This window comes from Anomaloglossus baeobatrachus, chromosome 2, assembly GCF_048569485.1.
Source record: "Anomaloglossus baeobatrachus isolate aAnoBae1 chromosome 2, aAnoBae1.hap1, whole genome shotgun sequence".
Taxonomy (NCBI): Eukaryota; Metazoa; Chordata; class Amphibia; order Anura; family Aromobatidae; genus Anomaloglossus; species Anomaloglossus baeobatrachus.
Window position 1 is genome coordinate 725,687,621 of NC_134354.1, and position 19,243 is coordinate 725,706,863.

The window sequence follows — 19,243 nt, forward strand, 5'->3', positions numbered from 1 at the left end:
TTGTGTTCCTGTGAGTGTCAGCACTCAACCCATTGGAGAGCCGTGATCTCATCACAAGGCAAATGATGGTGGCATGGATAGAGTATTAGATCACACTGTCAGAGTGTGACAACATGATCTAAGGATTTAACAGACATGGGTGGATTGGAGATCCCCCTGTGCCTGTTAGCAGCACATGTCTGCTGATCAGATCAGCAAACAGGTGTGGGGAATAATGTGGGCACAGCATAGGAGCCCATATTAAAGGAACCAACACAGCCAGTGACGAATATACACGTCCTTGGTCGTGAAGGGGTTATCTTTCATCATAACTAAGATGCTCCATACTTTTTACTAGTTTTGAACAAAGTACTTCTTTGTACTCTTTCTAACTCCAAGGTGTCCTTTCTATGAACTGTTGCTCTGAGCTAAACTAAATATTCCAGATAAGGTCACGTTAACTGTGTAAAGTGGTGATATGTCCCTGTCCGGCGAGTCCATGTCTCTTTTAATACATGACAATATCCTGCTGCTTTAAAAGCTGCTGATTAAGAATGCATGCTGTTATTTAGTCTATGATCTACAATTACACCAGATCCTTCTCTACAAGAGGCTATCGTAATTTTACTCCCCTTCGAACATATGATGCCAGCAGATAATTAGTTCCCAGATGCATATTACTATGGTGGCCCTGTTCCTGGCAGATGGTAATAGGGCTTCCATGGACAGTCACTCTGTCAACTAGGTCCTACTGGCCTTCACCAGTCTGAAGGAAGAGTGGAGAGGCCATAATCCAAGCTGCTTGAGGTCTAGTGTGAAGTTTCCACAATCAGTGATGGTTTGGGGAGCCATGTCATCTGCTGGTGTAGGTCCACTGGGTTTTATCAAGACCAAAGTCAGCGCAGCCATCTACCAGGAAATTTTAGAGCACTTCATGCTTCCCTCTCCCGACAAGCTTTTTGGAGATGGAAATTCATTTTCCAGCAGGACTTGGCACCTGTCCACACTGCCAAAAGTACCAATTCCTGGTTTAATAACCACAGTATCACTGTGCTTCATTGGCCAGCAAACTCGCCTGACATAAACCCCATAGAGAATCTATGAGGTATTGTCAAGAGGAAGATGAGACACCAGACCCAACAATGCAGACGAGCTGAAGGATGCTATCAACGCAACCTGGGCTTCCATAACACCTCAGCAGTGCCACAGGCTGATCAGCTCCATGCCACACTGCAATGATGCAATAATTCATGAAAAATACTTCGTTTAATAACCACAGTATCAACGGGCTTGACTGGCCAGCAAACTCACCTAACCTAAACCACATAGAGAATGGGGTCCCAGTGGTCAGACCCCAAGCGATCGGAAAGGTATTCCCTATCCCATGAGTTGGGGACACGTTCCAAACTTAAGAATATCCCTTTTAATGACTGTGTGCACTAAACAGCTTGAGGGGCCAAGGATTGCTAAGGGAAGGTATCTACACTCGGAAATTCCTGCTTTGGACAGTGATATGTCTTTTCCTGCCCGTGCTTTAGCTATTTTCACAGATACCCTACCTGGTGAGTGCACCTTTGTCACTTGCTTTTTCGGTGATGAAATTGCTGGCTTTATAACTTCTGGATCTTTTTGGGTCTCCTTCTTCAATCCTGGAAAACAATAAATTTCTGTATTTAATCACATTTTCAAATTAGTGAATTTAAAATGGAGAAAAAATGTCAAAAATAGAAGTTCCTTGTCAGTTGTCAGTCCTCCTCACACCTCTGCAAATAGTTGGTATAATAAATGGAAATAACTAAAAATATACAGCAATTACCTTTACAACCCCCATTTTTCATATCTCCAAGCTTCTAAAGTGAAAAATAAAAAACCTTCAGATCTGCAGATGTTTACAGACAACAAATATAGACGTTATTGATACTTTTCACTATTCCTATACTACCAAATGTAAGTTAGTAAAGTTTATAAATTACCAAATTCCTTTCCATACAGTGTGATTACCGGTATTTTTGCTCGATGGGATCACATTGATGCTCTTATGTGGGCTTCACACGGTACGATCTATGGTACGATTGCATGAGCGATCATACCCGCACCCGTCGTTTGTGCGCCACACAAAGTCGTTAAACCGCAGTCACACGCACTTCCCTGCTGAGCAACGTCGCTGTGGGAGGCGAGCATCCTCTTCCTGAAGGGGGAGGGACGTTCGGCGTCACAGCGATGTCACACAGCCGCCGGCCAATATAAGCAGAGGGGCAGAGATGAGCGGGACGTAAACATCCCGCCCACCTCCTTCCTTCCGTATAGCCGGCGGGAGCCGCGGTACGCAGGTAAGCTGTGTTCATCGTTCCCGAGGTGTCACACGGAGCAACGTGTGCTGCCCCAGGTACAATGAACTACCTGCGCAAATAAGATTAAACAATTTTTTAAAAATGAGCAACGAGTCAATGATACACGATTTATAACCGATATGGAGTCGCACGTACTGTAGGTGTCACACGAGACGACGTCGTGAACGATGCAAAATATGCGTCACGAAAACCGTGACCCCGACAACACATCGCACGATAGATCGTCTCGTGTGACGCCCGCATTAGTATATTACAGACAGACCATTTGGGTTCTCTAAATGACAGAAGTAAGAAGTCTAATATAATCAATGTATCATCTTGCAGAGTGTCTGAACTCCTTAATAAGGCACTTTATAAATGCTCTACATCATAACGATCATCTCAAAGATTCATTACCTATTATAAAATCAAAAGACTCTTAAATATAACAAAATATATTCATACTCCTCTATAATTATTATGCACCCCTGCAGCGGCAGCCACTAATATATTCTTACAGATCCATTTTTAACGATGGAAATGTAACACGTAGGCACAAACCTGAAAACTAGAAAGGTTCTGCTTTACTCCTGCCGAGCTTTCAAGAAGGTTTAGTTGCCCGTGAAGGAGTTTACGACATGCTGTATTATTATTGGGTTAAAACAATAAACAGAGTATACAATATACTCCCCCTAGTGGGGACTGTGAACAAACAATGTTGTTTAGGCTGTATCTGTCATGCTAGGTACGGGGAAGTACCAAGCGAGCAGCAAAAAGTAAGGTAAGGGGACCCCTGTGTCTACGGAAGGGGTGATGGTGACCCCTCACCAAACCAGCTGCTGGTGTCTGGGGTTCTTCATCACCCTAAATACGTTCTGCACCTATATGCTGGGCCGGATACCTGACCCTAGGTATCCCTAGTGCCGTGCCCTAAATAGGGAATGAGTGGGATGAGCTCTTCATCAACCCCACTAAATGCTAAAGGAAGACACAAGGAGGACACACAGGGAAGAGTGCATGAACTACTTTTCCACAGACGACTCAGGCAGGAGTTCAGCAAAGCTTTAGCAACAATACCACAGATGAATACAAGCCACTTTCTTGCAACCAGAGGTAGATTGAACTGAATAATATCACCAGCACAAGTCAAGGGAAGCAGGGAGCATTTAAGCACCAAGAGAATACCGGTGATCAGCAGCTGGGAGGAAGGAGGGCTCCTGCTGGGTCCAAAAGGGGGAGAGATGAAAATCGCAAGATAGATCATCTCGTGTAAAGCACCCTTTAAGTGAAGAGACAATTTGCATATTTTGCAGAGGAGCATTGCGGCTTACTGTCTCCTCACCACTGGCATGCTGGATTAGTGTGTCAGTCTCTGCAAGGAGAATAACGTTTCCCTTAGACCCCGTCTTAGCCTTTCATACAGCCAGATCAGATCTCATACTTTCCACTGATGAGGGACAACCATCCCAAAACACTGTGTCTACAAATTGAGGTTTTGATCTGGCATAAATCCAAGGTCATATGACAAGGCTCATTAAAGGGTCACTTTTGACTTTTAGGATTTCCCCCTCCAATAGGTGGCACTAGAGTCCATCTACTTCTTCACTGAAGAGACATATTTCCAACAAAATTTACAAAACCACTTTTTTTAGGGACCACATCACATTTGAAGTAACTTTGAGAGACCGAGGTGACAGAAAATACCCCAAGGTGACACCATTCTAAAAATTACACCTCTCAAAGTGCTCAAAACCACATCCAAGAAGTTTATTAACTCTTTAGGTGCTTTACAAGAACTAAAGCAATGTGGAAGGAAAAACTGAAAATTTTACTTTTTCCCACAAAAATGTTACTTTAGCTATAACATTTAGCATTTTCACAAGGGTAAAAAGAGAAAATGCACCATACAATTTGTTGAGCAATATTTCCTGAGTACGCCGATACCCCATATGTGGTGGAAATCTATTGTCCGGGCGCACGGCAGGGCTCGGAAGGGAAGGAATGTCATTTGAATTTTAGAGAGAAAAATTGTCTGGAATAGATACCAGATGCCATGTCGCGTTTGGAGAGCCCCTGATGTGCCTAAACAGTGGAGCTTCCCCACACGGTATTTACCTAGATCTTTTATGATTGAGCCCCTGGGTGCTTCACAGAATTTTATAGCGTTGAGCTGTGAGAATAAAAATAAATTTTACCCCAAAATTGTTACTTCAACCCAAAATCTTTCATTTTTACAAGTGTAACAGGAGAAAATGCACCATACAATTTATTTTTCAATTTCTCCAGAGTACGCAGATACCTCATATGAGGTGGAAATCAACTGTTTGGGCTCGGAAGAGAATGAGCGCCAATTGACTTTTTGAACACTAAATTAGCTGAAGTCTTTAGCAGACACCTGGAAACTAGACCTCTCATGGAATATTTCAAGATGTTTGGTGAGCATTTTGAACTCCCAGGTGCTTCACAGAATGTTACAACCTTGAGCCGTGAAAATAAAAAAATACATTTTTACCACAAACAAATGCAGGATAAAATTTGTTGTGCAATTTGTTTGAGTATGCTGATACCTCAGATGTGGCTGTAATCAACTTTTTGGGCACATGACAGGGCTCAGAAGGGAGAGAGCACCATTTCACTGCAAAACTGGCTGGAATTTTTAATGAATGCCATGTCACGTTAGAGAGCCCCTGATGTGCCTAAACAGTGGAGCTCCCCCACAAGTGACCCATTTTGGAAAATGGACCACTCAAGGAATTTATCTAAATGGTTAGTGAGCACCCCGAACACCCAGATGCTTCACAGATCTTTATAATGTTGAGCCGTGAAAATGAAAAAACATATGTTACCACAAAAATGTTGTTTTAACCTCAAAACTTTCATTTTCCCAAGGATCACAGGACAGAATGGACTACACAATTTGTTGTGAAATTTCTCCTGAGTATGCTAATACCCAATATGTGGTAAAAAACTACTTTTGAGGCACAGTGCAAAGTGAAGAAGGGACGGAGCACCATATTCAAGATCAGATTTTCTTGGAATGCTAAGCCTGTACCATGTCATATTGGAAAAGGCCCTGAGGTGCCTAAGCAGTGGAGATCTCCTACAAAGTGACCCCATTTTGGAAACTAAACCCTTCAAGGAATTTATCTAGATGTTTGGTGAGCACCTGGAATCCCCAGGTGTTTTCCCGAAATTTTATAACGTTGAGCCGTGAAAATGAAAAATTACACTTTTACCACTAAAATGTTGTTTTAACCCCAGATTTCCAATTTCCAAAAGGGAGACAGGTAAAAAAGGTCCCAAAATGTGTTACACAATTTCTCCTGAACTTGGCAATACCCTACATATGACTGTATAGTACTATTTGGCAGCACCCCAGGGCTCGGGAGGGAAGGAGCGCCATTTGATTTTTGGAGAACAGGTTTTCCTAGAACAATTTGCGGATCAGATCAGCAGACATGTACGGGGAATAACATGGGTTTACCGTGTAACCCTGTATTAAAGGGACCGGCACAGCCAAGTGTGTCCACCCATATCCTGTCCACTGCCATTAACTTGAGAACGGCGGCAGCTATAGGCATAGAAGTGGTGTCTAGGTATAGTAAAGTAGCCATGCGCTACGCAATGAAACCACTTATAGCGCCACCTGGTGAAAAACAACGGAGTTAGCATTTTTATCTTGAAAACAGAACAAGATAGAGGAAAAAAAGTGAGTTAAAAAATTGTAGGGCATCATCAATTCAATACGAATCGACACCTTGCATACAGAAATGCTATGATATGAAACCCATGACCCCCCCAACACATTGAATGATGGTCACGCATATGGCGCTCATTTAACTTTGATGCTCAAAGTGGCCACCGTCAGCTGCAAGGCACATCTGGACTCTGGACAGCATACTGTATCTTGCTGCACGCTGTGCAATATGGTAGGTGACAAGTTTCCACAAGCATCTGTGATACGTCGTTGTAGATCCTGCAATGTTGGTGGAGGGGTCGCATACACCTGCTGTTTGATGTGACCTCACAGAAAGAAGTCCAATGGGGTCAGGTCAGGTGAGTGTGGAGGCCACTCCACGCAGCCACCATACCCAATGACTTGTAGGAAGGTCTCCATGAGGTATCGCTTCAGGTCCACAGCCTTGTGAGTTTTATACATTCTAATCATAGCATTTCTGTATGCAAGGTGTCGATTCGTATTGAATTGATGATGCCCTACAACTTTGTAATTCACTTTTTTCTCTATCTCGTTCCGTTTTCGAGATTAAAAATGCTAACTCTGTTGTTTTCCACCAGGTGGCACAATAGGTGGTTTCATTGCGTAGCGCATGGCTACTTTACTATACCTAGACACCACTTCTATTCCTATAGCTGCCGCCGTTCTCAAGTTAATGGCGGTGGACAGGATATGGGTGGACACACTGTATATACGTCCTTGATCATGAAAGGGTTAATCTTTCATCATAGTTAAGTTCCTCTATGCCTTTTACTAGATTTGAACAAAGTCCTTCTTTGTACTCTTTCTAACTCTAAGGTGTCCTTTCTATGAACTGTTGCTCTGAGCTAAACTGAATATTCCAGATAAGGTCACGTTAACTGTGTAAAGTGGTGATATGTCCCTGTCCGGCGAGTCCATGTCTCTTTTAATACATGACAATATCCTGCTGCTTTAAAAGCCGCTGATTAAGAATGCATGCTGTTATTTAGACTATGATCTACAATTACACCAGATCCTTCTATACAAGAGGTTATCGTAATTTTACTCCCCTTCGAACATATGATGCCAGCAGATAATTACGGTAGTTCCCAGATGCATATTACTATGGTGGCCCTGTTCCTGGCAGCCAGGCAGCTGGTAATAGGACTTTTATGGACAGTCACTCTGTCAACTAGGTCCTGGGGATTGCTCCGGCCTTCACCATTTACGTGGATCTAGACTTACACTCGGGACCCTGGGTTGGGGCTTCAGAGCTGATCGCTGGCCAGTGGAGCCACAGGCTTTGGCAGGCTAGCAAGAGTTAATTCCCGTTGGGCTGCTTGTTAGTAGCTCTGATCACATTCTGTGGGGGAGCCAATCATGTACGCTTCCCTCCTAAATATGCTGGCTGGACTATTTCATTTATGCCAGTTTACCTATACTGGTCTGGTGAGGTTTTGAGATCCAGACTTTCTGGTGCCAGAAGTTGTGGTGTTAACCGTTGTTGTTTTCCTTGTTGCTACCTTCCTGCTCTTGCTTTCCTCCTTAGTCTCTTACTATTTGTTCCTGTGAGTTTGCAGTGTGTCTGAGTTTTGGTTTTCCCCTGTCTGTCTTAATTTGTGTTTCTATCAAGCTCCTGCCCCTTCTTTTCCTGAGTGTGTGTGTGGGGGGGTAACAGATTAGGTATAGCCAGGCACCAGACTCAGGCATCTCCACCATCAGGAGTAACTCTGAGGTTAGGGATAGCCTAGGGTTCCCCAGCATGAGGGACAGCATAGGAGCCCTCTGTCCCTTGATATCCTGCAGTCACATTGTGACAAGTAAACAGTAAAATTCCTGTAGTGGCCATCTAAAATCAGGAAAGAGTTAACTGTCCTATTCTGCAGTATAGATAAAAAAAAAGAAAAATAAATAGTAAAAACACGTTTTGGCTTCAAAGGTCCCGCGGGTGTGAAAGTGACTGACGATTTCCTTTAAAAGCATTTGAGAGGAAATATTTTTGCTTTTTGCTACAGATAAAATCACTCCTACTATAGATAATATAGAGCAGGAATTTGCTACATTCCGAAAAAAATATGCGCAACAAAAAAATATAATCTTTGCTCACAGCTGAACTAAGCTGCCCGGCTTCATGTGAATGACAAATACTGAGACTTCAAGCCCTAAGTCATTTAATATTATCAGGAAGAGTCTGCTGTCATGGACAGAGGGGACAGGTGCACTGGAAAAGCTGCTAAAAAATGACAATTTCCACTGGTACCTTTGAGGGTTACAATATTACATCACTTAAAATATTTATTATGAGTTACTGTCCTTTACAAAAAAAACATTGTAGGAAAGAGTGGTCATGCTGCCCTCAACCCCACAGCGTAAAATTGGTTTTGATGCACATAGTTACCACGTGCTGCTGAAGAAATCATTCCATTTATGCCAGCACTATAGGAGCTGGAACTTACTTTTCTTCACTTTTCAACATACATAGTTTATGTCTTTGCTTATGCAATTCTGCCAGCATTATATGAGTTAGAACTTCTTTTTCATCACCTAGCAGTATGCATTTTTCCTGCCATTGCATTTCTGTTATACCTGTTGATAGACTGGAAAGCAGGAACAGAAAGACAAAGACCCAAACCCACTAAAGGCGGCGTTACATGGCACGATATATCGTGCGATCGCACCCGCCCCCGTCGTTTGTGCGTCACAAGCAATTCATTGCCCGTGGTGCACAATTTTGTTAACCCCCATCACATGTACTTACCTCCCTCACGATGTCGCTGTGGGCGGCGAACATCCTCTTCCTGAAGGGGGAGGGACGTTCGTCGTCATAGCGACGTCACACAGTGGCCGCCCAATAGAAGCGGAGGGGCGGAGATGAGCGGATTCCGCCCATCTCCTTCCTTCCTCATTGCGGGCGGGACGCAGGTAAGCGGTTTCGCCGTTCCTGGGGTGTCACATGGAGCGATGTGTGCTGCCTCAGGAACGACGAACAACCGGCGCAGAGAAGGAGGAACAACGTTATGAAAATGAACGACGTGTCAACGAGCAACGATAAGGTGAGTATTTTTGATCGTTAACAGACGTGTCACACGCTACGACATCTCTAACGAGGCCGGATGTGCGTCACGACTTCCGTGACCCCGACGATATATCGTTGGATATATCGTAGCATGTCATGGGGCCTTAAGGCTATAGCGGGCTTTACACGCAGCGATATCGCTAGCGATGTTGCTGCCGATCGCACCCGCCCCCGTTGGCTGTGCGTCATGGGCAAATCGGTGCCCGTGGCGCACAATATCGTTAGGCCCCGTCACACGACTTACCTTCCCTGCGACGTCGCTGTGGCCGGCGAACCGCCTCCTTTCTAAGGGGGCGGTTCCTGCGGCATCACAGCGACGTCACACGTCAGGCGGCCAATAGAAGCGGAGGGGCAGAGAGCAGCCGAAGGAAAGACACGCCTACCTTGTTGCCAGAGGACGCAGGTAAGTTGTTGTTCCTCGTTCCCGGGGTGTCACACGTAGCGATGTGTGCTGCCTCAGGAACGACGAACAACCGGCGTCCAAAATCAGCAACGATAATCGGGATTACAACGACCGGACAACGATCAACGATAAGGTGAGTAGTTTTGGTCGTTCGTACGTGTTACACACAACGACGTTGCTAACGAGGCCGGACGTGCGTCACGAATTCTGTGACCGCAACGACATCTCGTTAGCGATGTCGCTGCGTGTAAAGCCTGCTTATGTGCATACACTTCAGTTTCGTTTCTTTAGAAAAAAAAAATGCACTCTCTGGCAGAAAAATGCACCTTTTGCGAAAAAACACATACAATTTTGCCACGTTTTCGGTGCGTTTTTGTCACGTTTTTTGCCCATGTGTTTTTTCACTATATTCAATGGAAAAACGCAGGGAAAAACACAAAAACTGCAGGCAAAAAAGAAGCAACGTCCACACAGCCATTCTGAATTCTCATAGACTTTGCTGGGGAAGGAAATGCATGCAGTTTAAGGCAACAAACTGCACCCAAAACAGCACCAAAAACGCATCAACAACTGCACTGTGCGTCCAGGCACTTACGGTAATATATGTCACTTTCTCTGCTGCTAGAGATGAATTACGCTTGACAACAGGCAGTGGACAAGTTAGACAAATGCACTTTTGCCTGCACCAAAAATCAATGTACGTTATTGATGTTTTTCCTGAAGAAGGGGTTATACAGCTCCGAAACGCGTAGAACAATAAAATCCGATGTCTTCCATTTCCTCTAAAGCTATCTTCCTGGGTTCTGCAGCAGCCTTCTTTAACACGTGGTTATAGTGGTTGTGTCTATAACACAACCGCATCAGGTTATGCACCTAATTAAATTCTTTTTGGAACCACCGAATAAGACACCATTTGCGCCCCACTTCTGTGTCATTTCAGTTTCACAACATAAGTGTTTATTTCTGCAATAAATACCTCTGGCGCTCAAGTGAAAATGGAAATATGCTACTGAGGTGACGGGATCATGTGCATATCCCAAATAAAAATAAATAACAAATATATATACACACAGTGGCGTAACTACCGCGGTCGCAGCGGTCGCGATCGCGACCGGGCCCGTTAGGTTAGGGGCCCGGCGGCTGCCAGGCAGATCAGCAGCCAGCTCCTGTCAGTATGAGAGGAGCTGCGCTGATCTGTCACAGACCTCGCGGCCGCTATTTGACCCGCTGCCGCCGATGACACCGGGCCCCCCTGCCTGATGTCAGCGGCGGCACCGGGGCCCCCTACCTGGGGTCAGCGGCTGCGGCGTCTCCCCCGTCACCGCGCACAGTAATGATGAAGCATAGCGCGGCCGGTGCCATGCTATGCATCACCATTCTCCCCCTGTGCGATGACGTCACTCCCGAGCGACTGCTGTGCTGAGTGCACAGAGTGCAGGACAGGAGGACGCCGACCGCAGCACCGGGAGAACGAGCAGCGGGGAAGACAGCAGCGGTGGAAGGAAGAGAGAAGGTGAGTACTTGGGTTTTTTTTAATATAAGTGAGTAAACGGTGGCCAGAGGCTTGGGAAGGCAGTTCTGGGGAAGCTGCATTATTGTACATGGAAGCCTGGAGAGGCTGCTTTATACATGGAGGTCTGAGGAGGCTGCATTATATATGGAGGCCTGGAGAGGCTGATTTATACATGGAGGTCTGAGGAGGCTGCATTATATATGGAGGCCTGGAGAGGCTGCTTTATACATGGAGGCCTGTAGAGGCTGCTTTATACATGGAGGTCTTGGGAGGCTGCATTATATATGGAGGTCTGGGGTGGCTGCATTATTATACATGGAGGCCTGGAGAGGCTGCTTTATACATGGAGGTCTGGGGAAGCTGCATTATTATACATGGAGGCCTGGAGATACTGCATTATACATGGAGGCCTAGAGATACTGCATTATACATGGAGGCCTGAGGAGACTGGGTGCATTGTTATACATGGAGGCCTGGAGAGGCTGGCTGCTATATTATACATGGAGGCCTGAGGAGGCTGGGTGCATTGTTATACATGGAGGTGGTCTGGAGAGACTGGGTGCTATATTATACATGGAGGCCTGAGGAGGCTGGGTGCATTGTTATACATGGAGGCCTGGAGAAGCTGGCTGCTACATTATACATGGAGGCCTGGAAAGGCTGGCTGCATTATTATATATGGAGGTCTGGGGGGGCTGCATAATACAAAATGAAGGACACCTTATACATGGAATATAGGGGTGCCTTATGCATGGAGGAGTATGTGGCTGCATAATGCAATATGAAGTTTTATGGGGTTGCGTTATAATACATATAGGACTATGGGGGCTACATTATAATATATGGAGGACTATGGAGGCTACCTTATACATGGACTATGGGGGTGCATTATAAAACATTGGGGACTATGGTGCAGTATAATATATGGAGAACTATGGGGTGAATTATAATATATGGAGAACTATGAGAAATTCATTATAATAATTGGAGGGCTACTTTATACAAGGAGGACTATAGGGCTGCATTATAATATATGGAGGCCTCGTGGTGCAGTATAATACATGGAGAACTATGGGGTGAAATATAATACATAGAGAACTATGAGAAATTCAAGATAATAATTGAAGGGCTACTTTATACATGGAGGATTATGGGGGTGCATTATAATATATGGAGGACTATGTGGTGCAGTATTATATATTGAGTACTATGGGGTGAATTATAATGCATGGAGCAGTATGGGAAATGCATTATAATACATGGAGGACTATGGAAGTGTATTCTAATATATGAAGGGTTATATGGGGCCCTTTATACTATTTGGAAGGCTATGTGGGTGCCATTATTGTATTTGGAGAACTATATACAAGGGGGGACAAAGATACAAGCAGGGGATGGGAACGTTTTGTGCTGAGGGAAAAAGGCTCTTTTCCCTCAGCACCCAGCTTTCCCATGCTCTGCTATACATCTTCTCTCAGCACCCAGCTTTCCCATGCTCTGCTATACATCATGTCTCAGCACCCAGCTTTCCCATGCTCTGATATGGGAAAGCTGGGTGCTGAGGGAAAGATGTATAGCAGAGCATGGGGAAGCAGTGTGCTGAGGACAAGATGGATATCAGAAAATAGGAAAGCTGGGTGCTGATAGAGGGATTTCAGATCATGGGAAATCTGGGTGCTGTGGGTAAGAGCCAAGTGTCAGCATCATTATCCTGTACCCCGAGTGTCAGTGTCATTATCCTTTACCCTAAATGTACGTGGAGGGGGGGCCCAGGTCTGAACTTTGCACCGGGGCCCATCAAACTCTAGTTACGCCCCTGTATACACCTACTGCGCTAACACTCATACATGGATTGTTAATACTGCTGGTGATTATAAATTACTGGTATTTAAAAATATGTACCTGCACTTGCTTGAATATGTTCGCAGAATGATAGGAAGAAAAAAAATGATGTTTTGTGTATTCAGGTTGTCCCTCCAATGATCAAGGAGACAAACTCTAGCGCCACCTATTGGAAATAACAATCCTAAAAGTCAAAAGTGGCTTTTTAAGCAAGCCTTTTCATAAGACTAAAGACTGCTTTACACGGTACGACCTATTGTGCAATTTCACAATCGATCGTACCCGCCCCCGTCCTTTTTACGTCCCGGGCAAATCGCTGCCCGTGGCGCACAAAGTCGGCAACCCCCGTCACACGTACTTACCTCTCATGCGACTACGCTGTGGACGGCGAACGTCCACTTCCTGGAGTGGGAGGGACGTTCGGCGTCACAGCGACGTCACACGGCCGCCGGCCAATGGAAGTGGAGGGGCGGAGATGAGCGGGACGTAAACATCCCGCCCACCTCCTTCCTTCACATAGCCGGCGGCGGCCGCGTGACGCAGGTGAGCTGCTGTTCATCGTTCCCGGGGTGTCACACGGAGCGGCTTGTGCTACCACGGAAACGATGAGCAATTAAATTAAACGATATTATGGAACCTAACGAGCAGTATACGACTCATGATTTGTGAGCGATTCTGCGTCGCTAGGAGGTGTCACACAGGCCGGCATTGCCAGCGATGCCGGATGTGCGTCACAAAAACCGTGACCCCGACGATCTATCGCACAATAGATCTTCTGGTGTAAAGCAGCCTTTAGGATTTAATGCCAGATCAGAATCCCAATTTGCAGACACGGTGTTTCGGGGTAATTGCCCCTCGTCACTACAAAGTGTGGGTATCTGATCTGGCTTATGAGAAGCTATGTGGGGACCACGGGGAAGACTATTCTCCTTATGGAGACCTGACAAACCAGTCTGGCTGTCAGTAAGGGGACTTATAGCTGCAATGCCCCTCTGGGAATTATTTTCCATAAGGAGAATAGTCTTCCCCGTGGTCCCTGTGGAGACACGGGGCTCAGTGGGTGCTCTCCACTAAAACCCGCCACCTTTAGAAAGACAGCGTGGCTCAGGGCTCATCCCAACTGAACGCCGGCCTCCCTAACTGTGGGCGTAACACTACTCAGACAACACAGGATGAGGGAACCACAATAATTAGACTTTATTGGATCCCCAAACAATTAACGGCACATAACACATAACCAGCAAAACACACAAATGTAACAGGCAACAGAGTCTCACCCTTCCTCTGGCTCACCAGGGATTTAGAATGTCCATGCCTCACAGGTTCCAAGCTGTTTGAGGTCTGCAAAGTCTGTAACAGGTGACTGAACTGTCCCAACCTGAGTGTCCTCCTTAGGTAGACCTGGTTTGATGTTAAAATCCTGGCAGCCGGAGTCGAAATCCCTAGGCTGTGGATATGGTCTCCAACCGGGTCCGGAGTCCCTAGATTGAAGCCATAAGATATCCTGATCCTCTAGTCAGCTCCAAAGAGCTTAGACTGGATCCATCAACCTTCATCAACAACCCCTGGTGGCTTAAAGAAGTCCTTTTTAGAGCCACAACCTTCCACTTGGATACACTGCGTCCTCATTGATTGGTTGGACAAGATTGCTTCTCCCATTGGAGGAATTTCAAGCTGCATGGATAATGTTCATTTAAATGATGTGCATAGAAAGACTGAGGGTGTACATGTAAACTGGGAGTCACCGACTAGACAATGGCTACTAAGGTAATTACATTATCAATACACAACTACAATACAATGGTTACTGGAAATGTCTGGAGAACAATACGTCTGGCTTTCAGTGGCCAACACAATTACATTGAGTCAACAAGAGTCTTGTAAAAACAATGAGGGACTTCTCCCCCATCTATAGACAATCTATCATGCTGTCTGGCTGGATTTTAAGAAACTTTAACCCATGAGAGTCCATGTCGTCACATTCCTCCCCCTTCTTAATATTAGCCAGACATGATAGGCTTCCGATCATCCTTCTCCTCTTGACGGCATTGTCCTTTTTAATGGTGAGGTCAGCAACAGAGGCTTGCATCTATACACCTCCCCCTGATTACCTCCCCCAAGTTGAGCAGCCATATTGTGGACAAGCACTAAGGTGGGGTCCATGAGTTGGGCCTGCACAAATCTCCCACTATCAATCCTCCCCCAGTCAATAGCCACAGTGTGGTTAGGCTTACTCACGGTTCTTGGCTCAGAAGTGGATGATCGAGACCGGGAATGCAAACCATCCCTGGAAAAGATGTTAGAAAGATCCACATCAGGGTCCTCCTTGGCTTGGAGGTGGGTGATGTCTGCTTCAAACTGACTGGATAGTCCTTGTCCTAGGTCATTTTCCAAAATGACTGGTGTGAGCAGGTAATTCATAAGCCCCACTTTCACTCCCCTGTGAGTGGTATCCAAAACAACAGGCTTGGTGGGGCCATCTATGAACCCCACTTCAACTTCCTCCTGGCTAGACCCCGAAACAACAGGTGTTGGGAGGCTGTCCATAAACTCCATACGGACCTCTTCCTGGTCAGACCCCAAAGTAACTGGTGTGGGGACGGTGTCCATAAGCTCCACATCAGCCTTGCTCTGATTAGTCTCCACAATGACAGGTGTGGGGAGGCTGTTCACAAGTCTCACATCAACCTCTCCCTGGTCCTTTCCCGAAATAACTGGTGTGGGGACGGTGTCCATAAGCTCCACATCAGCCTTGCTCTGGTCAGTCTCCACAATGACAGGTATGGGGAGGCTGTTCACAATCTCCATCTCGACCTCTCCCTGGTTGGTCCTTAGGTCCACCTGCACAAATGCCAGAGGGACGTGTGAGCGCTGGCCCTCAGCCAGGGAGACAGACAATTGGGAATTCGGTAAAGGGTCTTCCGGAGAAACAACAACTGGGCTTACCAGAGTGATGGAAGATCCAATGTCTCGAAGTCCCTGAGCCTGTATATCACCGACCTTGACCGTCTGGATGTGGGGATGGAGGTTGGCTGGTGTACGGTGTCCGGCCTGCCGTAGGGTGTGGACTGGATAAACCACTTCCTCAGCTATTGGTGTTTCTTGGGAGCAGCATTCCCCAGGTCTCGTTGGTTCATCTCGGCACATGTTGACTGGTTGGAGTGGCAGACGGGCTCCAAGCATGCGGCCTCGGTTTTGGAGACAATCCTTATCTATATGTCCATTGCGCCCACATGTATAACAGCGCCATAGATTGGGAGAGTCACAGGCCCTGTCTGTAGTCCTTTGTTTTGGCGCAGCTTCTACTGGGTAGCGGGACCATCCTTCTCGACCGGCTGGTGTTAGCAGTACTGCAGCTGGAGTCCCATAAACATATTCCAGAACATAAGCCCTCTCTTCTCTTGAGGATCTAGGCCCCAATGCATCCAACAACGCTGTGGCTTGGGCCATCTTGGACAAAGTTGATTCCCGATTGTCACTAGATCCATGATGTGGCACATAGTCTACATCCTCTGGGTCAATATCGGCGGGATCCTCATCGTCCTCTGCATCATTCTGGGCATCCCAACGGACTAATTTCCGGATCAAGTCCGACCGAGTCTCAGCGCTCCAGCAGACAATCTCTCGCCTCCGGCACAGATCCTGCAGCATCCATTTACTGCAGCGGTCGTAACTCCTCTCTTGTCCTTGTCCCATGGCTGAGCTGGTGGGGTTGGACATGGCAGCATCCGAAACCTGAATGCCTCCCCTATGGCCTGCTGGGTATGCTTCTGTGCCTCCCTGGCTGTTGAGCCCTGGACGGTGTCCACGAACACCAGTCCACTGCAGCTCCCCTGGGTAAACCAGGCTGAGTAGTATCCCACTGCTGCCACCAATTGTGGGGACACGGGGCTCAGTGGGTGCTCTCGTCCACTAAAACCCGCCGCCTTTGGAAAGACAGCGTGGCTCAGGGCTCATCCCAACTGAACGCCGGCCTCCCTAACTGTGGGCGTAACACTACTCAGACAACACAGGATGAGGGAACCACAATAATTAGACTTTATTGGATCCCCAAACAATTAACGGCACATAACACATAACCAGCAAAACACACAAATGTAACAGGCAACAGAGTCTCACCCTTCCGCTGGCTCACCAGGGATTTAGAATGTCCATGCCTCACAGGTTCCAAGCTGTCTGAGGTCTGCAAAGTCTGTAACAGGTGACTGAACTGTCCCAACCTGAGTGTCCTCCTTAGGTAGACCTGGTTTGATGTTAAAATCCTGGCAGCCGCAGTCGAAATCCCTAGGCTGTGGATATGGTCTCCAACCGGGTCCGGAGTCCCTAGATTGAAGCCATAAGATATCCTGATCCTCTAGTCAGCTCCAAAGAGCTTAGACTGGATCCATCAACCTTCATCAACAACCCCTGGTGGCTTAAAGAAGTCCTTTTTAGAGCCACAACCTTCCACTTGGATACACTGCGTCCTCATCGATTGGTTGGACAAGATTGCTTCTCCCATTGGAGGAATTTCAAGCTGCATGGATAATTCATTTAAATGATGTGCATAGAAAGACTGAGGGTGTACATGTAAACTGGGAGTCACCGACTAGACAATGGCTACTAAGGTAATTACATTATCAATACACAACTACAATACAATGGTTACTGGAAATGTCTGGAGAACAATACGTTTGGCTTTCAGTGGCCAACACAATTACATTGAGTCAACAAGAGTCTTGTAAAAACAATGAGGGACTTCTCCCCCATCTATAGACAATCTATCATGCTGTCTGGCTGGATTTTAAGAAACTTTAACCCATGAGAGTCCATGTCGTCACAGTCCCCACATAGCTTCTCATAAGCCAGATCAGATACCCACACTTTGCACTGATGAGGGGCAATCACTTCGAAACACCGTGTCTGCAAATTGGGATTTTGATCTAGCAAATAAACCCTAAAGGCCACTTTACACACAGAGATAAATCTTTGGCAGATCTGTGGTTGCAGGGAAATTGTGGACAATCAGTGCCAGGTTTGTGGCGGCGTACAAATGGAACAATATGTCCATGATTTCACTGCAACCACAGATCTGCCAAAGATTTATCTCTGTGTGTAAAGTGGCCTTTAGTCTTATGAAAAGGCTTGTTTAAAAAGCCACATTTGACTTTTAGGATTGCTACTTCCAATAGGTGGCGCTAGAGTTTGTCTCCTTCATCACTGTATGTTCCCAGAGGGGCATTGCAGCTATAAGTCCCCTTACTGACAGCCAGACTGGTTTGTCAGGTCTCCATAAGGTGAATAGTCTTCAATGTGTATTCAGGTGAAATGCAAGACTTTAATGTGAATAAATTGGTTTTAATATCTTGCAATGTAAATAATTACTGAGACCATGAAAAAATATTGTACACAAAATTTTTAAATACCAGTGTTTATTTCTGTTATTGTTGATGATTATGGCTTACAGCCAATTAAAACCAAAAAGTCATTATCTCATAAAATAAGAATAATTACCATGAAACACCTGCCAAGGCTTCCTGAGCTTTTAAAATGGCCTTGTAGACTGCTGACTTGATAAAAGTTCATTACTAGAGTTGAGCGCGGTTCACGGTTCTCCAGTTCGCGGTTCGAGTGATTTTGGGGGCTGTTCTAGATCGAACTAGAACTCGAGCTTTTTGCTAAAGCTCGATAGTTCTAGTTACGTTCGAGAACGGTTCTAGCAGCAAAAAGCAGGGCTTTTTACAGCTACAGTGTGCAGGAGCCATCGCTGCCAGCCTGCCCGAAGCTGGTAACCAAGATAAACATCGGGTATCCAAGCAAAGCGCTTTGGTTAGTAACCCGATATTTATCCTAGTTACGTGCAGGAAGCCCACACTTCCCCGCTCAGCTCGCTCCGCCCCCTCCTGCACGCGGCATGTACACTCAAACACACACACACACTCACCTGTCCCCAGCCAAGCAGTCCACGACACTGACGTCCTCAGCGCCACATGACCCCGCTAGGCTCCACCCACTTCGCACTCCGCCGCCAGCACACATGGCTCCGCCCACCTGTCACTCTGCACACATGGTCCCGCTAGGCTCCGCCCACCTGTCACTCTGCACACATGGTCCCACTAGGCTCCGCCCACCTGTCACTCTGCACACATGTCCCGCTAGGCTCCACCCACCTGTCACTCTGGACATATGGTCCCGCTAGGCTCCGCCCACCTGGCACTCTGCACACATTGTCCCGCTAGGCTCCGCCCACCTGTCACTCTGCACACATGGTCCCGCTAGGCTCCACCCACCTGACACTCTGCACACATTGCCCCGCTAGGCTCGGCCCACCTGTCACTCTGCACACATTACCCCGCTAGGCTCCGCCCACCTGGCACTCTGCACACATGGTCCCGCTAGGCTCCGCCCACCTGGCACTCTGCAC

The 19,243-nt window shown here is 46.5% G+C and overlaps 1 protein-coding gene across 3 annotated transcripts in view; it reads right to left on the reverse strand.

Moving 5' to 3' along the window:
• Positions 1-19,243, reverse strand: part of MTUS2 (microtubule associated scaffold protein 2) — a 927,516-nt gene that overhangs the window by 187,306 nt on the left and 720,967 nt on the right. For all 3 annotated transcript variants that reach the window (XM_075337361.1, XM_075337362.1, XM_075337360.1), the window contains exon 6: positions 1,539-1,628. In XM_075337361.1, the coding sequence (XP_075193476.1) occupies positions 1,539-1,628 (90 nt within the window). The remainder of the gene's footprint in view (positions 1-1,538; positions 1,629-19,243) is intronic.